Genomic DNA, 23,232 nt, shown 5'->3' with positions numbered 1-23,232 from the left:
TCCTGAATTCCTACTGTACTGGCCTCCTTTCTGTTCCTTGAATGTACCATTCCTAGGTACTTGCTGTTTTCTTTACTTGGGATACTCTTTCCATAGATATATACATGGCTAACTCCCTCACCCCTCACCCTTTAGCCCTTTAGCCTTTTCTAAAACATCACCATCTCAATTAATCCTTCCCTGACTTTACTACTTATAATTAAAATGTGGGCTGGCCAGTTAGCTCACTTGGTTAGGGCATGGTTCTAACACCAAGATCAAGGGTTTGGATCCCCTCACCTGCCAGCTGCCAAAAATAAATAAATAAACAAACAAACAAACAAACAAACTGAAGTCTGCACCTCCCTCTAACTCCCACTCCATCCCCACACTTCTGTATCTTCTTGCCTGGTTTACTTTCTTGTTATTATCATTTATCCCCTTCTCCCATACTATATAATGCACTTGTTTGAGATTCTTTTTGTTGTTTCCTATATGGTCTTCCACCAGTAAAATGTTAATTGCTGGAAAGTAGAGATCTTTGTTTTGTTCACAGGCATATTCCAAGCACTTAAAATGTTGCTGAGCACATATACATGCTCAACAAGTATTTGTTGAATGAATGAGTGTCTGAGTGACTGAAAACCCTTAATGACAATGAGTTTTTGTAGGTCTTCCTTAAACTTTGTACTCTTATCTGTGCTGAAAATGAGAAAAGGAGCATTTGCTCTCCTAGGCAGTTGTCCTGAGCACCCTTAAGACCAAGCATGAATTTCCCATAGTGATACATTGCTTTTTATTTTGAGCTCAGATACCTGCTGGGCCTGCAGATTACTTACCCTGCCTGTCTGCTCCCCTTTCTTCACCTCTTCCCACTGTGCTTATGCCTTCCTTCCCTGTGTTACAGGAACAAGCTTCCCTTCTAACAGCCATAACACCATGTCCTATTTATTTCAGGCATGTGCTATGTACTTCTTTACTCTCTGACCACCCCTCAAACCCCTGTCCTGACCATAGAAGCAATAAAGAAAATAAGTACCTGAATGTTAGAGAGAGATTCTTCCCTTAGTGCTTTCTCAGGCTTGTACCAGATCTCATGGTTTCTGGGCCTGTGTCAGAACCTACCTCCTCCACTCTCTTTGCTAGACAGTATATGGCAGAAACAGCTTGAGAACAAGACGACTTACATTCTAATCCTAACTTTGCTGTTTTCTGACTGAGTGGCCTTGCCCTGAGCCTATTTCCTCATATGTAAAATGGAGATGGCATCTTCTTAAAGGTTTCATGGAGTTTAGATAAGTCCATACCTCCCTCAGTGAGTGCCTGACATAAAATTATCCTTCAATATACCAAGTACCCTCTTTTCCAACTAGTAAGGGAATATGGTAAACGAGAGATGTCTCCCTCTTCTATTTCTTCCCTTTTTTCATCTCTGAAATGGGATGTCACAGTAATGGGGCTGAAGAACACACAGGTGAAACCTTGAATTTGAGGGGCAAGATAGTAGGAACCCAGTTTCTGGCAAAAGCGGAAGAGAGGAGGAGAGAAGAGCAGCCCCAGGAATCTGTATAACCTGTGAAGGCAGGCATTGTACTTGGATGGGTGTTTCTAATGCTGAGCAGGGCTTGCCATATACTGGACACTTAATTAGGATGTATGATATTAAAAAGTAAAGCCAAACTTTTTCAATGTTCTTGCAAGGGATAACAAGAAAGAAAAATAAGCATAAATGGTAGAGATTCAATAATCAATATAAAAATACACATTCTTATGGTTTCTCTACATTTTATATGTGGTGCTTGACCACAATATTTTACATTATTTATTTCAAATATGTGAGTATAGCTGTGCAGACATTTTATGCTGTATAAGCACATGTAAGCTGCCTTGGGGAAGTAAGCTGTGTATATTAACATTATTTCTATGGCAAAATGCATTTCAAGTTCCAAATGTTCAGTGTACATATATAATTTTGGAAAGTAGAGTACATTGGGGATTTTGTTAATACTTTGCTTTGTTACATGATTAGCTTTTTAAAATGCTACGTGATTACAAAAGCATCTTTATGACAACTTAAAAGTAATTTTAATAGTTGACTTAAATACTTTCACTTATGTCAAACTTCTTTCACTATAGTATTTTTCTTTATAATTTTGGCAGGGGAAAGGGGCAGCAAAAAGCCTTTGTAGCCCCCAGTTTCAACTTGTAAAAGTAGAGGGCACTTCACCCCTCTGTATTCTTTCAGCACCTAAGCCATCATCTCATTTATCATCATTACGTTTCACCATTGAATTTGTTTAATCATCAGGGGATGCAAGTTGCACAGCAAGGGTCCATATTAGATCATTGCTGTATGCATACCTGTCAAGACTAATGAAATGTCAGCTTCTTGTGTCTCCTGTTGGGCAACTTGTGTCATCCACAAAGCATCAGTTCTTATTTTAATTTTAATATTTTTTTTATTTTGAAAAGTACTGACTGACAAAAGCATTTAGGTAAGATAGTTGTCATTTTTCATTTCTGTTTCTTTTATCATGATATGATACTAATGTAGTTTTATTCATCATATATTTTGTATTTCTTTAACATTTCATTCCACAGGCACTCCAGAAAGTCTGAAAGATCTAGCATCCAAAAACAGACTAGGAAAGGCACTGCCTCTGATGCAGAAAGGTAGGCTTGGTGTTGTGCTGTGCTGCCGTCTTCCATTTTACTAATATATTCAGGAGTACCCTCACTTACATTGTACATGATCAGTTCTTAAAAACATTGCTATATTTAAAGACATTGATTTAAATAAACTTACCCCTATATAGGAATGGTATTATTGAAGAAATAAGGGTCATTTGAAGGCAGACCTTTAATCATAGGGTTTACAAAAAATCTCATGTATTTGTGTTAGGGATCATTCTGGTCCAGTAGTGAGGATTAAATCTACACTCATTCCTGTATATGATGGTACTTCAAAAAGTTCATGGAAAATGGAATTAAGGAGAATATTAATCTTTCCATGAACTTTTTGAAGTTCCCCTCATACATATTTGGACATTAATATTTTGATTCTGAGATAATTTTAAATGTTACCAATGAATATAATATCTGGAATATGCAGATATTTTGAGTGTCTGTTATTTATCTGAATAATGCCATCTTGAAAAAATATTTTTTCTGCAAATTGATAATCTAAGATTATCATTTCAGATTAGATTCAGGTAAACTTGAAATTAGGAAGTGTCTTATAAGCAAATGTCACTTGAGCTAAACCCAGATAAATAAGGGTAGATGTGAAGAGTAGAGTATTCCATGAGAGGGCACAATGTGAAAAAACACCGACACTTGAAATACCTTCTTGAGTTTGGGATGAATAGGATTCAGAGAATGGGAAAGAGGGCTGAAAATAAAATTATAGAAATCCTGAGAAGTTACATGAATAACATAACTATACCATGTTAATGCCATGCTAAAGAATTTCAGTTTTTCTATTCAGCCATGAGCCACTGATGTGCTTTAAATACAGGAGGCAGCTGATCAGTTTTGAGTTCCAAAATTATAGGCTATGGAACCAACCTAAATGTCCATCAATGGATGACTGGATAAGGAAAATGTGGAGTGTGTGTGTATATGTATATATATATATGCAAAGGAATACTACTCAGCCATAAAAAAGAATGAAATTCTGCTATTTGCAACATCATGGATGAACCTGGAGAAAATTATCCTAAATGAAACAACCCAGGTGCAGAAAGAGAAATACTGCATGTTCTCATTCATTAAGTGGGAGCTGAATCCATAAATAAGCAAATAAACAACAGAGAGAGAGAGAAAGAAAGAAATGACAATGATATGTTGAACTTTTAGGAGACAGAAGAACTGTGGTTACTAGAGGTGGAAAAGGGGAGGGGGCGGAGGGATTAACAAGAAATTGGTTAATAGACACAAGAATGATTACATATTGTAATTATGAATAAGCTAACTTGTCATCACCCATTGCATACAACTATTGAAAGTCAACTTTGTGCCCCACATATATGTATAATAAATTATCTTAAACAAACAAGAAAAACATAATTATAGATCACTTTGACAACGTTTTAGAAGGTAGATTGAAAGATTCAAGGATAGATGCAAGATACCAGCAAGGCTATCACAATAGGTTTGGTAGAGATAGAATCTGTATGATTTAGTGATTTGTTCAATTAACAAATATGTGCAAACCTATGTGCTAAAATCAAGGAACAAAATAGGGAGCAGCAAAAAAGGAACACTTCCCAGAGGATATTACCACTGAGTTGAGTTCCGCAAAATGAGTAGGTATGAGACATGACAATGGGTGTGGGTAAAAGGGAGGTGAAATTTACTCCTGGCTAATGGTCCGTGGAGATATTAACTATCTAGGGAACTTAACTTACAATAGAATAAGGATCCAGGGAACTGAAAAAAGTGTTGAGTAGAAAAAGGAGTTAGATGCTGAGGAAGAAAATGCAGCACAGAGTTCCAGCAGATAGATAGGTAGGTTGGTAGACAGACAGACAGACAGATAGATAGATAGATAGCCTGTAACGAAACAATACGAGTATGTTTCTGTTTTCACATTCTTTAATCTCAGCTCAGGTATCTGCAGTTTCTTTACTATCATTGTAAATGTTTTAATTTCCTTAGACAAGTTTTCAATCTTCAACCATCATTCCTAGCACCTTCTCCCCCCCCCCACACACACAATTTCAATTATTTGGGCATGATTGAAAGTTTTCCTCAAGTCGTATTCTTTTTAGTCCACTCAGGATTCTTTTATTACACATATACACACATATATACATATATACATGCATGCATATGCATTCATGCACGCATAGACTCAGTGCCTGGTGTGTACTGATGGCCTTGTATTGATGCTCAGTAAAGAATATTTGTTACTATTATTTTACTTGTTCATTATTCACCCCCTGTTTCATTTTTTAACATGGTTGCTCTCAATCTTTTTCATTCTTCTTATCTCCTTACATTCTTAGCACATCCCATTTATTTGAAAAGATCAAGGTTCAACAGCATGGATTTTCTCACCTTTACACTGCTGTACCTCAGACTTTCTTGATTAATTCTCCTTTCCTCTTGCCTAAAACAAACTATATTTCGATCCATTACCTCTGCAAAACCTTGCTCTTCTTTCCAGTTCTATATTTTCTCTCTTCCCCATTTCCCCTCCTGTAATTCAGCCTTGCTGCCACATTCCTCTCTCTTCCTCAGTCAAGGTGATTTTCTATGCTTCTCCTTTGGTCTGTGCTTTCATTCTTCCTACCGATTGGCTGGTGACAAATTGGTTGGTGGCTTGTTACACATTGGTTTCTTTATTGAGGTACTTTTAGTTTATATCAAAGAAAAAATATCTTGTGCTAAATGATCAACCTCAAACACTACAGGCTTTTTTCAGGCACTGCAAGCCTCACGGCTTGGGAGAGAACACCAAGTCATGTATTCTCGAGCTCTAAAATGTTCACCCAGTAAGCTCTTTATTTGCCCCTGAAATAGCTTTTTATACTTTTACCATTTAGTTTGGTACCACATAAAGTCCACTAAATTATTCACATTTCAAGTAACGTTCAAAGTGTTCTTTTAGTGCTTATGAATTGCATTAAGGAATGAATCAAAGTTTTAGTGAAATTGCAGTATTTGTGAAATTTCTCAGTACTAGAGTAAAACTGTATGATTCAGTTTTCAAGTCACATTTTAAAAGTGTATTTCAAACAAGGATTGCTAGAAGTTTATCTCATGATAATGGCTTTTAAAGAATAATAGGTGAAACTCATTCTTTCTGATTGACTCATGTAATCCATCCCATATAAATTAATTCTATATAGTTGAGTTAATGTGAAAAGTCAATTCAGAATGAGTAGACAGTTTAAATATGTAGAATATTGTCAGTTCCTTTTTATTTTAATTTGGAAATTCAGGTGACAGTCCAGGTTTCAAGGTTTGGATTAAGATCTGACAAAGCATTAATCCATAGCTCCAGAAGATAAAATGCACCTTTATTAAAGACCTAAGCTGTACCTTTTTGTTCTATACAACTTGACTTTCCCATTTTATTGTTCTGAGATGGAGGGTGTACCTAGAATCAAAATCAGTTTATTTGTGAAAATAATTTTATTTAAAAAAAAATTGTCAGTCTGAATACAAGTTAAATAAAGCACTCACTAATGTACTTTTAGCAATCAGTATGTATTCTTTATTCTCATGTATTTTAAATCATTTAATAAGTGAATTTTACAGAATTGCTTTAAGGGATGAGTTGTTACTTCATTCCTTCTGTCAAAATAATACACAGTAGGTATTTTAATCATGCTTATTATTTAAAGTACATACCGAAAATAATGAAAAAGGCAAAAGCATGTATTTGTTTTAAACAAGTATATGTAAACAACAGTTTTTAATTCTTAGTTCAGATATTGGCTTCATAATCGTTTTAAACATCATATTAAGATAATTGTCAATATATGGACTTATTTTCAGATATTGTTATTCGGAGACAAAATGTTTTTATCCATGTACCAATCATTTGTATCTAACTAGCTGTATAATTAATGAAGCATTCTCCATGTTATTAATTAATTTGGGGGCCTGCCAAAATTAAACTTAAAAGGCATCCTTTTTTTTTTCTATTTAGCATAGACTTGCTTATCGCAGATTAACATTATGAACATTGTAAAAATATACACAGGGTTCTACAGTATTTCCTCTTGAAGGCAAGTACGTGAAGTATCCGTGTCCTCGTTCTAATTACATTCATTCATTCAGTCAACATATCTTTATTGAGCTCTTGCTTTCTATGCAGCTATGTTCTAGGCACCAGAGATAGAGCTCCACAAGAAGCAAGAAACAGAGGTCTCTGACCCTGTGGAACTAAAAAGAGTTTATTATGTTAGAGCAACCTAGATTAGCCTTTTTAAAACCACATGGAATTCACATTTGCAGTAATAACCTGTCAGTTTGATTTGATTTCCCTTTTGATAATTGTGTGATGAGTTGTCTTCTGGTTCTTTAAAAATCACTGTCTTGTAAGAATAACCAGGTTTTCCTTGGACAGATGTGTTGGTATCAAAGTTAATGTGATTCTGCTGACTGAAGATCTTTTTTGGCCCTAATGTTTTAGGGTTCTCCCACCATGTCTTTCTAGAAGGGGACACGCAGCCCCAAGAGCAACTGATCAGCCAGTCATTAGGGGAAAACATCCCACTCGCTCAAGGTCGAGTGAGCACTCTAGTGTCAGAACACTGTGTTCTATGCACCACCTTGCCCCTGGAGGGTCGGCGCCACCTTCTCCGCTTCTGACAAGGTTGCTATTCAATGTCCAGCCCAGCATTCATGTCCTACCTCCAGGTGTTGATGTAGTGTTGTACCTTCCTGAGCACTCGAAGCTTTCACTCATTATGACACCATGATTTTTAATCCTTTCTTTGTGATACTTAAACCTCTCCCACATCCTCTACTACTTGCATCTATCTTCACTGTGCTGGTGGTATTCTGCAGTTCCTGCCGATTAGCCATCATTAAAAATTAAATTTGGCTGTGTTATGTCCTTTCATCTGTTTGTGGCATATTCATATATAATATTTTAATAATTATGTGAAATTCTTTACAATAAATGATCTGGAATTAAATGTGTATTTGATTTAAAAAGTGTAAGAGGAATAAAAAATAACCTCTCATATGTGTTCAGCAAAGTCTTAGAGTGTTTTAAAGCTTTTTAAAAAAATGTTTGAATAGCTCTAGGTGGAGTCCACCTCAATCCTGGGCAGTAGGAATGTACCTGCACGCTTCTCAAATTTTCATTTCTAATTTCAGTCCTTTTACCCATATATTTTATAGCATATGTCCTGCGGTTATTTTGAGTATCTTTCAAGGTTTTTCCTATTTAAAGATAAAGTACAAGTGAGTGGTAATTTATAAAAGTTTGCAGCTAGAATTATTCTTATCAGTTCTAGAGTATATATCAATTTAATAGTAACAATTTAGGCAGCAGCCTTTCTTAACTAATTTATTCATATTGTTAAGATCCAAAGGCTGTAATTAGATATATTTATTTCAGCATTTCCAAAAATAACTTACCCAGAAAGCACAAGATCATAGAAAGTTAATAGAAGTGAATGGGATTCTGCACAGTTCAAGAATTCATTATGCAGAACTGTTCGACGGTCATTGCCCTGTCTCGTTTAGCCCCTTTTTGTAATATTCCTTTTGCACATGTTATTTTAAAAAGTATTTGATTTTGCTTCCAGTGGCCCAGTTAGTGGGTTTATGTCTTTTTTAATAATAACATGAAGAAGGAAAAGATTTTTGTCAGGCCATAACTGGAATTTCATCATTTCATCCCCCGCTCTGTTTTTTGCCCACAGAATGCACCGACAGGGAAGTCCAACCCAGTCTCCTCCAGCAGACACATCGTTCAGCAGTCGCAGGGGAAGACAGCTCCCACAAGTGCCAGTGAGAAGTGGCAGTATAGAACAAGGTATCCAATAAAGAGAGATCATTGTCCAAAAAATCTTGGATTTGAGAGCCTCCTCTTTTATTAAATGACTAATATTTTGATTATATGTGGTATGCTGAAGCCTAAGTATTTAAGTTTCTTAGGATTTTATTTCCAGTATCTAGTTATTGTGGTTCATGACATATACTCAGTTTTTGGTGAGTGAGTGAACGAATGAATTTTAGATGGTCATGTGACAGAACTGATGGAGGCCTAGAAACACTTTTTTTAAAACAGAGCATAGGAAGAAAATAAAACCTCAGTACAATATGGTATTTTATGTGTTGAGGGAAGTCTTAACCTAATTTTTAAAACATTTTTTAAAAATTAAATATTTGATCATATTGAATGCTTTAACAGTTTTTTTTTTTATTTTAACTTTATAAGTTTTATGATGAAAAAATTGCTGAGGGCACATATTTTAGTGTCTTTTCCAACAGTTCATGTTGCTCAAAATACCCTTATTTTAAGCATCTATATATTGTTTTATTTTTCTGGAGAGAAAGAAAGAGTGTATGAGAGGGAGATCTGATAACAGAAACTAAATTCTCTACCTAAGATAGATGATTTAAATATTGCATTAAACTACATGGTATTCTTCATGTGACCCAAAGTGCTATTCTATTTCTCAGTAGGTGAAAAGATTTCTTATCAGTATTTGTTATCACATATTTCTTATCAGGGATTTGTTAAGCAATTTGCTGAAAAAATTTCTAATTTGGAGTGTAGTATAAAATGGACTTATTTAAAACATTTTGAAAATCTTCCTTCCTTTGAAACAACTGAAAGGCTAACATTTTGAATATTTTTTCAACAGTGATGCTTGTTGCCATTGTAAACTTGCATTTCATTCTATATTGAGGGTGATGGGTACAAGTTTTTCTCACTTAATTGAAGTACTTTACTGAATGTATCACAGAAATGTTAAATATCTGAGAAAATAAATACAATATATCAGACTGAGGTGATATACTTTGCCAGGCAGAATACTTGATTATAGAAAATTAGTGTAGATTTTTAAGAGTTATCAACTTAATTATAGAATAATACTGGTACAATAACTCTGGATTTTTATTTTTTAAAATTATACATCTTGTTGATATTTCATACTTTAGTTTTCATGGTTGCTATAGGGGTATTCATTTAGTTAATCAGTAAATATGATGCTTTGTTAAACTCTGACTTTCTTTTCTAAAATACTAATTAATTCATTGAATTATCAATTGATATGTTTGACAAACTTTCTTTTCTCTTTTCTGGGAACATTTTGAGAAGATTATTCACAATTAATGTTATTAAAACTCTATTTAGCAATAACCCAGGTGAAATTGTTTTAAAATTTACTTTTTAAAAATAAAAGTTGGTGTTTATTTAAATAATATATTCATGTTCTCCTGTTGCACAACTAAAAGAACTACAAATTTTGGTGTATAACAACTACAAACTCAGTGTTACTGGCCTTATTTTGCTAAAGATTGATATTCAAAAAGTCATGTACTCCTAAAATTCTTTGCATTTCCTCCAGTTGCAAGTAAAACACTCTATGGGTTCTAAAGTATATATGGGTACTGGATATAACTCTCAAATAGTGAAATTATATGTATATTATTTCTGTAGAAATAAGAATTGCTTCTATGAAATTGCTTGGATTGTATGTTGGGATTTTGTTTTCTTAAAAGTTTATGTTTTATTGTTAATATCAATGTTACTGTTCATGATATTCATATTCACAGTTGTCTTTCAGAGAAATCATCAATTTGTAAGGATTGAATTAAGGTAGAGAGAAGGGAATGACTGATAATGACAATGATGGGCTTATTTTGGTACTTAATGTCACAAATACACTATAAATACTTCTGGCTGTTTGATGGTTCTGAAATATATGATTTTAAGGGTTATATAGACACAGCTTTTTAAAATGTGACAACATGCATGTATTGTTATATCTAAGTGTCCTTCTATAAATAAAATAGATCTGGTGTACTTTATGATGTTAATGTGTACTTTGGGGCTTTTGTTAAATGAGGATAATTGTCTGCCACCGCCTTACTATGGATCTATTTCAATAATTCAAGTGGCAGAATTATTTGTCCTAAAATATTTTTTAAAGATAAATTTTTAATTTGATCCATGAGCTAGATAGAATTTAGCATGTTCTATTTAAGATTAATTTCATTGTTGTTCTTAAGGCTATACAATTATATCTTTTTATAATATTATTTGTTAAACTTCAGTTCTGTCTTCTACGAAGATTAATTCTGACTGCAGTTTATTTGCAATTGATTAAGCCTCTACTGCTTTGACTTCTTCCAGTCTTTTTTTTTTTTTAATTTTAACAAAGAGTGTTTTGTTGTGTTGTTTTAATGATTGAGTTTGTAAACAGATGATTGGTAAGAGCAAGTATTTCAAATGGTCTAAATTCTTGGATAGTGATACAGCTCCTGATGGGCTTATCAAATAATTGTATTCATACACCGTTTCTGGATATTGTTATTTACATTATTGTTTTTAGGATGTATGTGGGACAACTTGATTGTTTGACTGGATGTATGCTTTGCGTTTCTTTTTCTTTTTTTTTTTTTTGTAAATCAGATTTATTAATCTCTCTTTGTACCTTAAAAGCAATATCTGTTATTTTAAAGGCTAACATACCATTTTAAAAGACATGTTTACAAAATTTTTAAAGGTATTTTAAAGTTTCTTTTAAAAATTGGGAATGCTACATGGAATCTGATTTTGTTACAGTAGATTTAGGGAAAGGACAAAGATGTGAGTACAATACAGATATTGAGGTAAAGTAATTGAAAAAGTACCTTATAATTAGGAAAGAAATGGTATATAAAAATTGAGAGCAACGACTTACAAAATTTCTCTGGTTGTCATTTAATATTCTACTCCAGTGTAGCCCTTACATAATTAGTTGTATGAAAATGCATGGTTTTCTGAAACCAACCAAGTAATTTTTTGTATGTGTGCTCAATTGGATGTTTTTAAAAGATGTATTTAAAAACCATTTATATGTTAACACTTAGTGGTGTGCTGGTTATGTTTTATGTGTTCTATTATTAAAGCTACTATCTCAAACTCTAATGATATTCACCTTCAGGAATATCTGGATAGGCCATTATTTCTCAGTAAACAGTATACCAACAAGGAAGTAGATATAAGGCTTTAAGAAATGTTTCTAAGAAATATAGTCTCTAAAATACAAGTAATTTCACTTTGGGGTATTTTAATATAATTAATTTGAGAAGGGAGAAAGGATTACCTAAATTAAAATATATTTTTTTCCATGTGGAAAATGTACCAAAGAAAATGCCTGCTATTTAGTAAAAAATGGAATTTATTTTTTTATTTATCATATGAAATTTTAAGTCATCTGAAATGCTATCATTTGAAATGACAAAGATTTTTGTGATAAATATCAAGTATGCTTTTAAATACATTTACAATAAAATCACAATGGATTTAAGTTAAAATGTTTTAGTAAAATTGGGGCTGAAATATTATACAATTCTTAAAAGACAAGAAAAAATACAACAGAGTATACTTTTCAAATGCCAAACGTATTAATATCCCAATGGTTTTATTTCATTTTAAAACTTTAAATTGCTGTGTTCATTCTTTCCTTGATTAATTTTGGTACCATATTTGAGACTTCCTCATTATTTGTCACTGCAGTTTATCATGTCACATTATATGTTACGCATTTTTATTATTCATGCCATTGTGTCAATTCACATTTCCATGTCTAACTATAAATTTGCTGATTTCTTTCTTTTGTTCCCATCATTATGTGCATTTAATTCATTGAAGAACAAGAAAAATATAACTCTTCCACAAAAGGTAAATATTAATGTAACTTTTTAACCATTTAATATTGTTACTTTTGTAGTATACAAGAGTTATATAACTGTATCTATTGGAACAATGAACAAAATTATTTGATAGTTACTTCCCTGAAATGATTTTGAAGGGCATTTGGTATTAATTCTTTCATATTATGTGCAGTTTACATCAAAGAGGAAAATATTATTTTAAAATTAACAATATTTTCACTTCAAAATTTACTTATCTACATTAACAACTAGAAAACAATTCTCTTTGGAAAATAATAACATTTATTTATTTTTGTCTGTTAGTTTTCATTGTCCTGCTCTAACAGATAAAGGGTTTAATTTTTACCTTGTGTTTGGGGTAGTATATGGGGCAGAGGAGTAGAAAATCTCTCCATCTTACCTTCCAGATAGCTGTACCCTTTGCGGTGTTCTGGCCCACTTGTAATCCTTCATCTGAGAAATAGCTGCCTAAATGTTACTCCTCTTGGCCTAGATATTATTGTGATACCCATTAATTTTGTCTTCCTAAGAGACATAGGAAAGGAAAACCATTCAGCCTGCTATATTGGCACATTGCTGACCTCCTTCTCATTCTCTTTTGGATCGCATTTTATTTTCGGATTTTGCACTTAAGTTTCAAGTAGATTGCAGGCTTTCACCCCACACTCACGTGCTGCCAACTCCATTTCAACAGTGTTCCTGTTGGCCTGATAATTAAGTATTTGAACATGAGTTTTCAGCTTAATCTAATAATGCTATTAATAATACTTAAAAATTATTTAGTGATATATAGTTTAATAAAAGTACCTTTACTTGATATTTGTAAGTGGATTAATAATTGAGTTAATTTTTTGCCCATAATAATCCTCAAAGCTAGTCCTGAGAATGGCATCAACCCTGATTTATGAATAAGGAAACTCGAATTCAGAGAGATTAAGAGATTTGCCCATTCGCATTGCTGATCAATAGTAGACTACAAACACAGGTCTCTCACATTTGACCTACTTCCACTACACTTTGGTATGTCCTATTTTAGAAAGCACAAGTTCCAAATACGTTATCCCTAACTTTTAATATTTAGGTATGTGTTGTGTATCTTACCATTACAAAGAGAAAATGGGAGATAATATTAAATTACTTATTTTAGTCTGAATTTATAAAAATATAATTATATTTATATTCAGGCACATATACGTATGTATACAGAATATACATATTCTCATATAGTTTCTGATATACTAGGCAATAAATAGATATTGATAAAAAATAAAATATTATTCAATGAGTTCAAGGTGTTTTGGTCCCTAGATTTTGCATAGATTTCTAGCCATTCTGCATTTTTATTTCAGGTATCAGAAACACAGTTTAGATTCACTAGTATAAAAATGGCCAATGCATTTGTACTTAGATGCAGAAGAATTTAGTTGGATTTGCTAGATAAATTTTAGTGTGATAAAAACATTAGAATTTTATATTAAAAATAGGCCGTGGCCTAATTCATGTATCCAAAAGAAAGAAAAATACAATAATTATTCATTTAGAGCTCTTCCATAGATATTTCTACTAGCCAAAAGCTATACTTAGCTAATCAAAACCAAACAAAATCCCTCAGTGGTATAACCTAAAATTTAAGTAAAGTATGTGTACATTTATGATGTCTCTCCAGAGCATGTCAAACTGTTATGTTTTTATAAGGTCCATCTGTCCTGGTGAGAGGTGTTGTCACCTTTCTAAGTCTTTCTTGGAGATGGGATATAAAAATTACTCATAGAATAGACCACTTAACTAGAAACAACCAAAGAGCCATATTGCAAAATGCCTCCAGCAAGGTATAGAGCAACAGAGGATGCTGGACTTCTCCTTTGGGATTTAAGATAGTATGGTTCAATTACCAAATGTGGCTCTCAAAGCCCAGAAAGGATAGAAGCTCATTCAAGAAATTTCTTTAAAGTCAAATTTTAGGCTTGCATATCCCAAAAGAAAGAAAAACTTTACAGCACAGAAAGCCCACTGCTGCGAGCTGAAGTCCCTTTTATTTCTGGGATCCATCATATTGGAGAATTCAGGTTATTGTGAGTGCTCCTTGGATAACTGAGGATTGAGACATGTCATTCCCAGCTGACCAAATAGGATAAGGGGCTCATTAGTCAGGGTTTATTTTTGATGAACTGTATATGTACTTGTTGGACAACCAATGGTCCCAGTTTGCATGGGACTGAGCAGTTTCCCAAGATGTGAGGCTTTCAGTGCTAAAAACAGGACAGTTCTGGGCAAACTGGGACAGTTGATCACCCTAACTCTAGGGGACCAGTCTAGTAATTTTCCAGCATATGTTTGTAAAGCCATATAAAGAAGAGTATAAAATACTAGTAATATTATTAATGGTAGATAGAATTTATTAGCACTTCCTATATATGAGTGACTCGACTAAGAGTATTATATATTTATTGCATATTTTCACAGCAGCCTAAGACATAACTACTAATATTCTCATTTTCCAACTGGGAATACTAAAGCTCAGAAAGATTAAAAACTTGGCCCATTATCAGTAATTCATTTCATAGGTGGTATAATTGGGAACTAGACACAAGCCTCCCTCCAAAGACCTTGTTCTTAAACACTTTGCTCTACAGACTCTCCAACATTCAAATAGCATTTATCAAGTATCTATGGTGCACCCATAACCCCGTAATTTATATTAACACGTGGACAACTGCAAGAAGATTTTATTACTCCTGTTCTAGAGAGAGTCAAAGGAGTTAAATGGAATGCCTAAGATAACAACACCACTGTGAAGCAGAAACAGATTTTGATTACACTGCCCATGTTCTCTCCCCTGCTCCACATGGCTGTAACATCCACACTCCCAACACCAAGATCTTGACAAAGTCCACTTAGTTTTCCTGTCTTCCCCTGATTGCCCAATTTATCCTCACTCAGCTAAATCTGTACCTGGCTTGCCTCTCAAATCACCATACAACTTGAGAAAATGAAGCCAGTGTTGAAAGATTAACCAGGAAGTATAAATGTTCATACTATTTTATTTACCTTTTAACTCCATCTTTTGTGTCGAAAGCTGAGAGACCATATCACTTTAGGCTTCACAAACTGCTTTATAGGCCTATTTTAAATTATTCATTCTAAAAGTAAGCCAATTTTTCCCTCTCTGCTACATTTCTTGGACAGTTTTAAAGAGCCCATGAATGTAGTTTGGGGGCATCGAAATAATGATATAAGAAGATCAAAACTGAACCAGAAATTAAATGACTTCAAGGTGAGAAAAAACTGTTATTGTCATAATAAATATCTAATTTATATGCCTTTAGATTGTATTTCTTAACTGCATTAACTTTTTGGATTTGAAAGCAATTTTGAATCATGACAAAACATACTCTCTTTTCTACAAATATAAATTTCCTTTATCATACAAAATGTGTAATTTTTACACATGGGGAATGAAAGGCAATTAGAGATGAAGTAATTAAATTGTTTGAACAGGAAGAAAGAGTAAATAGCATTTTGTTGTTTTTTGCTTTTCTATTTCACTAATAAAATATGTAGTAATTATTGTAACCAGATCATAGGGGCTATTTAAGGGTTGTCTTTAGTAAACTGTTTTAAGTACCAGGTTTCTATAGTAAATTCTCAAATAAATCACCTGTACTTTTTTCTTCAAATGTTTGCAAGAACAGTTTAAATGCTAAGTTATGCAAAATTTATTTTTTTATGGAGCTATGAGCATTAACCTTAATTAGGTGCAATTTATATAAAAAAGTGAAAAAAATTAATTTTATTAATTTTCTGTTATGTTAGTTATTGTATAAATGATATTTGAACACTTGTTTTAATAGTGTACTATGGATGTGACATATATTATAGGAACAGATTACGTACTTGACTTTTGCCAAAATAAGTAAACTAATTTGTGTACTTTACAGAATAAATATTATTTTAACAGTTACTAAGTAGCAAAGAGTTTCAATTTTATTTACATTTTTATTATTAATGAGTAGATGCATTTGGGGCCAGATTAATTATATCCTGTTATCGTATGTTAAGGTTTTATAATCTTCAAAGGCATTGCTTCTCTTGAACTCTTATTATGAATATTAATGAATAATTTCAGAGATATAAGGGGTCTTCAAAAAGTTCATGGAAAGAGATTTGGATTATCTTTTAATTCTATTTTTCCACAATTTTTTTTGAAGTATCTTTGTATTTAGAGCTCCATTAGTAAAGGGGCCTAATTTATCCATTTCTTTTTTTGCCACAAACCTATAAATATAGTTGTCATTCTAGCTTTCTCCTTAAATGTTGGGGACCCAGTGGGTGAAGCAGCCCAAATAGAATAATTTATAAGTTACTGTTTTGACCCTATTTTCCCATTCTACTGATTCAAATGTGAATCATAGTATCATAGGCTTTTAAAACTTGAAAGGGTTTAACACATATCAACCAAGACTCAACTTGCAAGAGATACCCAGTTGAGGGAGTACATCATTACCCCTTTCTTCATGAGCTTTGTGGGAAATGTGCAGAAGAAAATAGAAGGCAAGCAGATGTCTGACTGACAGGTTCTTTGATGTATTTTGTCTAAAGTTGAATGTGTCCCCCAAATACTGTGAAACATAGGAAGAAATTGTCAAAATTCAAATTTAAATTTAGCAAAGCTATGCCACATCAAGACTTTCTAGATAGATTCTGTTGCCATTAGTGTTATTGGAATAATGAAAATTATGGATAAACATATTACAGATCACTTGGGATAAACAACATGACCCTTCCATGGTTGGTTTTGTTATCCTCCAGAGAAGCCTTAATTACATGAGCTGCTCTTTGTGAAGGTTGTATTCAAAGTTCCCCTTAAGGAATACAGTGCTCCCTCTTCAAAAACCTAATATGTTTTTAAAAGCTTTTTAACCTGCTTAACACAAAAGAGCAAGGTAAATGACAGAATCTTTCATCAGGAGCCTGACTTTCTTGTCTGTCCATGACTAGTATTTTCAGTGTTGCTCTGGGGCTTGACAATTTTGACAATGAAAAGTAATGTCTAGGGTTGGAAATCTTCAGCTTTGTTTTAAATAGTTCAGTGGAAATAAACATGCTAAAACAAGAGATGGTCCTGAAATTTTGGCTCAAGCGAGGTTTGAGTGATTGAAATTGTCTCTTTCACATATGCCAGTGTTCCATTTTAATTATCTATACCAAACATAGGTTATTTTCTTTAAAAGGCCTTTAAGCAATATGGTATTTTTACTTAACATGTGTTATTTACTTATTGCATTTTGTGTTTCTTGTGCTGGATGGATGTTATCTTTTATTGTTTATATTATTATAGCATAATTCTTAACATCCAAGGGAATTATACAGGAGCATAAGGGAAACAAGTTAGAACATTTCTACACTTGCAAATTGAAATGCATTGTATTCCAGGAAAATGACTCAGAACTTGGGCATTTCTATATGCTGTGAAAAACAAGGGAACTTTTTTCCTTTAACACCTATAGTTTTGATAAATTGGAAAATTCAAAAATGTTGGAAATTAGGTTATAGAGCAAGAGACAAAGTCATTGTAGTTTTCCACTTCCACAAATGTGAAAACATTTTAAAAATACTTTAACAATACCCTATAAAGAAATATAGAATAATAGACTAAAACAGCTGGAAATAAATATTTTATTTTGCAAAGAAAAACTCTGTAATATATCCGAAACTGACTGAGGAAACATAGATGAACTGATAAATGGCAATGGATCTAAGACTGCAATCTATGATTAGTCATTCCTATTCTGAGATTCTTACTATTTTGCCACATTGCTTCCAGAGGTATGGGGGATGATTGTCCATGTTAACAATTCCTACTCCTCTAAAATCTAAAAAACTGTGAGAAGAGACTAATACTGCACTTTTGAATTTTCAAATATCATGGTTGAACTTGGAGAGAAAATTATGTTAAGTGAAATATCAAACCACCTTTCTTGATAGGATATTTTAAGATCTAGTTTATAGATTTAATTGTCATCTTATTTAGTCTTTCTATAGTTTATATTGATGACAGAGTTAGCTAAGTCTTTCTCATCTTCTATTACTTTTTAATCTATATTTCATATGATATTGTTTCTTGTATTTGAGTTGCTCTATTACTGAAGTTATTTCTTAAAATAAAATGCTTCAAAGAAGGAATTTTTTCACTGCTGTCAATAATTGAGGTACTGTAGGTATTTCATTCATATATTTCATTCTACCTGACAACTTCCAGATATGCGGTCATTTATCATTGCCCTTCCTGAGCGATGCACTGGAGCAAGGGTATGGGGCCACTGTCGCTTACTCTCATTGTATTCCTATACAGCAAGGAAGCAGAGGTGCTGATTTTTCTGTTCATAAAATATGGTAGCACATCATAGCTAACCAGACAGTCTTAATTATCCTGTCCAGATGTTATCATGTATCACCTTTGACACATGTAAACTTATTGCCTTTTAGCTAAACTTGTTAAAAAATGGAATGCTTAGGGTCGGCCTGGTGGCACACTCGGTAGGATGCAGTGCTTGGAAGCGCAGTGGCACTCCCGCCAAGGGTTCGGATCCCATATAGAGACCAGTCCGCTCACTGGTTGAGCACGGTGCGGGCGCGACACCAAGGGTTGCAATCCCATTGCCGGTCGCGGTACGGGCGCAACACTGAGGGTTGCGATCCCGTTACCAGTCACGAAAAAAGACAAAAAGGAATAAAAAAAAAAATTGAATGCTTATAGTCTTTTTTACCTTAACGTATTTAATAATACAGAAATTTTTATTATTTTTATTCTCTTTTATAGTCATATTTTACCTATAATACTTGAAAAGTTTTGGAAGATTTAAGAATATATTAATATAGATTATTTTTGGCCTATAAATACAAAAATTTGAAATTTCAGATTCATGTTATTTTCTAGAAGCACAGAGAACAATGTGAAAGATTTAAGGAATTTTTAAATCAGACCAAATTCCTTTTTATATAAATGTAAATTCACAAATAATGATTTAAATATATTTACACAGGTTTAATGTTTAGATAATAATGGCTCTAAGTTACACATGACTGTAATATTTACAATATTTTTAAGCAACTTTCAAATATCTAGTAAATCAGGTTTCCCAGAAAATCACATTCTCTCTGGAGGATGTAATATTATAGAAATTTTAAAATAAGGTTAGGTTAGGGAAGATTTATTAAGGATTCTTATGCTTTTTAATTTTTTTTTTGTCATAGGCATTTTTAATAACATTATGAAAGGGATAGATCTAGGAAAAGGCACATAGGTACAAACACAAAATTTGCAAATAATTTCAGCTTGTTCATAGATTCATCAATGATATTCCGTAACATTAGATTAAGAAATTCTTAGCAAAGTATGTGACATGAAAAGAGAAGTAATTATTTTAATGAGTCTTTAGTTTTAATACTATCTTCTAGTACTTTATATTAGAAAATTATAATAAATTACAGTACTTTGTAAATTATATTTACTTTTCTTACCCTGCTCCCTCCAATCAGTATTTTTCATATGAGTTTTATTTATTTATTTATTTATTTATTTATTATTTATTTATTTTTTCCTTTTTGTCTTTTTTCGTGACCGGCAACGGATCGCAACCCTCAGTGTCGCGCCCGCACCGGACTGGGACCGGCAACGGGATCGCAACCCTCAGTGTTGCACCCGCACCTCGCTCAGCCAGTGAGCGGCCAGTCTGTATGTGGGATCCGAACCCTCGGCGGGAGCGCCGCCGCACTCCCAAGCAGCGCACTGTAGCAGTGCGCCCCGGGCCGGCCCCATATTGAGTTTTAGAAGACAAATTATTTTACCAGTATGGTTTTAATTTAACTCCTAAAAATAAGTTACAGTTGTTATACTTTCTTAATTGTAATGTTGAGTTGATTTTTGACATATGTAAACTCATCTGATAAAAACGCCATATTTTACAAAGAACATTATGTATTGAATAAAGTTCACCTAAATAAAATGGATCTTGTTCAATTAATATTTTTAGTAAATTAATATGTGCTTTTTATAAAGCACAATCTGTTCAACATAAAACACATCATTCAGCTCAAAGCTTATAGTGAAAACTTTCAACCCTTCAACCTCAAAAAAATTTTTTACAAAATTGCAATGTTAATTACATCTTAGGGGCAAGGGGAAATAATTGTTTAATCTAGAACACATTCTATAGTAAAAATTCTTATCTTTTCATTGTACTATATATAAGCTAAATTTTTATTAAAAGACTAGATGATAATTGTATTTTTTATAGAAAATGAGAAGGATTACTTAACTCTCTGCCATGTGGCAATTATGAAATCTTTAAAAATAAAAACCCCCAAATTGCATATTATTTAATTTTTCTATCATGGAATGAGAACTGGCATTTTAATGATTTTTACAATGTTACCAACATTCAGAATGTTTCTAAAATGTGAATGTAATGCTAGGATTTATGGGAGTATTAGAAAATGTTTTACTTTATATTTTAATTTTTCTATTGGGGTTAAAATGGTTAAAATAATATTAAAAATTTAAATAATGATCAATAATCATTCTTTTCAAAATAAGATATTTGAGCTGTCTGGGCTGTACTTGATTTTGCTTATAGTGAGATACATGAGAGATAGTCACATTTCAAAGATCCAATTCACTTTTAATCATTACCATTATTATCTGTATAAATCAAGTAAACTAGTGGAATCATGTCTTCTGGTTCAAATTTATGATAAATATTCTATTTTACTATATAAATTTGTCTTAATATTTAACTTAACACACCTACAATCCAGAGATAATATTTTATTCCACAGTATACAGCTGAAAAACAATATGCAAAACAAACAAAATCTTTAGCAAAATTAAAGAACTTCCACATTCACACTGAAGGTTCTTCCATATATATGAAAAAATATTTACTGAAACATAATAACTTGTATAAACAATTATTTTAGAATATGCAGAAATATATATATATATATATAATTGGGAAATAGTGAGAAATACTCCAAAAATGTGTACAATTTTGTATAATCATCTGACTTTTTTATATGAGCAAGTAAATGAAAAACTATTTGCATTTTTCTTCTGTTCTTGGAATCTGAGAGCAAGCAGTGAGGATAGCATAGACACAGCATTTTTGTTGGCAAGTCAAGGGGGTCCACTCATGATTTTGAGTCATAATATTAATTTGGAGACTTTGACAAAGTGAAATGTCAACTTTAACTTCTTTAGAAATAAATATAGTAGACTAATCATTTTAGAAGGTGAAAGTGAAGTCATTTAAAACCATTTTAAGATTCATTTTGGTTAGGTTACCACTGTCTTCTTAGGATTTAGTACTGAGTTTTGTAAAATAACGATTTGAATGCAGCCATATCATAATCTAAGTAATTCCATTTAGTGAAATTGAGATGTTGTCTTGGCAAGGTTCAATCACTGGAACTGTTTCAGACAGCTTCAGGCCAGTAGTGCTTGGGAAATAATCATCTGTGTCTAACCATCCACCCTAAGAATTATGTGATACTAAAAGTGAAGCTTACAAAGCTATGGGCTATCAATGTCAAAAATTTTTTTAAATAAAAATATAATTTGGTGAGAATAGTGAAACTAATGTCATTTAAATCTGTTTTTATTACAAGTTGAGATTGCTTTGAATTGCTTTCAACTTTAATTACAGAGTACAACTGATTACAGTTCATTGGACTTCCTCAAAGCTCAAAGCAAATGACTGATCATTTACCCAGAGGTACTCGTGCCATAGGCAGAAGGCAGAGAGCAGATATTTTCACATTTTCTATATTGCATATGGCTTTCTATAAATATAACTCAAATCATTCAATAATTTGTCTCATTTCCTAATTACTCTCACATAGCGTTTTGCTTTATAATACTCCTTTTGACTCCTTATATGTTGTCAAGTAATCAATAAATTTCTGAACTACTTTTCTCAAGCTTTCCATTGAACCATCCTCTGATTGTAATAACAGTCACCATTTATTGTCTCTGAAGTCAACATTTTCAAAGCAAGTGTGTGTCGTTGCTTAATTCACATACCTGTGATGTTAAGGATTGAGATTGTCTATTTAATTTAGTGAGTTTAAACACAGTGAAATATTTAATAATTTGGTGCTTAAAATATGAATAAAGCACTTAGCTACAAATTCCAAACTTTATATATTTATCTATTGGGCTATTAGCCAGTACTTCGACACACAGTAAAAGTTACATATTTACATAATTTTTAAAGTGGGTGTCAGAATTTTTAATAAAAAATAATAAGCCACATTTAATCATTGCAATGGAAAAATTAATCAGTGAATACCTTTACAAACTCCTTGTGAAAGATGAAATCAGCAGCCAAGTCAGTCAGATACATCTACATTTCCATTAACTGTTAAACCATTGGGGCCCTTTGGCAGAAGCCCCAATGCGTCAGTTACCAAAAGCAAAAAATACATACACGCATGAGGGCAAGGGGATCCTCAAGTTCATGGAAAGATTCATATTATCTTTTAATTCTATTTTTCCATGAACTTTTAGAAGTACTCTGGTAAATACACACACAAAACTTAAATCTCAGTACTTGTTGCAGAGGTGGGGTAGTCTGAGAAATTGGTAACAGATAAGTTGTAAAAAGTAAACTTAAGTCTCATACAGGTATAGACTTTTCATTAGTTTATTCTGCACACAACTACACTCTTAGCTCTTTATTCCTTCTATATTTGTGAAAATGCAAAAATTAAAGGCAGGGTTTTGAAGCTAGGTTGTCAATGATGGATTCTGTTTTAAAATAATTCATACTTTGTTGAAGGTTGCAATTCTTACCCTCTAAACAGTTTCACCTACTACTTAGGAGATTAATAAAG

The 23,232-nt window shown here is 32.7% G+C and overlaps 1 protein-coding gene across 7 annotated transcripts in view; it reads left to right on the top strand.

Moving 5' to 3' along the window:
* Positions 1 to 23,232, top strand: part of RIMS1 (regulating synaptic membrane exocytosis 1) — a 481,216-nt gene that overhangs the window by 362,503 nt on the left and 95,481 nt on the right. For 6 of the 7 annotated variants that reach the window (XM_008568517.1, XM_008568512.1, XM_008568516.1 and 3 more), the window contains one exon: positions 8,370 to 8,482. In XM_008568517.1, coding sequence (XP_008566739.1) covers positions 8,370 to 8,482 — 113 coding nt within the window. Of the gene's footprint in view, positions 1 to 2,580; positions 2,653 to 8,369; positions 8,483 to 23,232 lie in introns of all 7 variants that reach the window. The other variant, XM_008568511.1, reaches the window with a different exon arrangement.

The sequence above is a fragment of the Galeopterus variegatus genome, unplaced genomic scaffold, assembly GCF_000696425.1.
Source record: "Galeopterus variegatus unplaced genomic scaffold, G_variegatus-3.0.2 Scaffold419, whole genome shotgun sequence".
Taxonomy (NCBI): Eukaryota; Metazoa; Chordata; class Mammalia; order Dermoptera; family Cynocephalidae; genus Galeopterus; species Galeopterus variegatus.
This window is presented reverse-complemented; position numbering and strand designations above follow the sequence as displayed.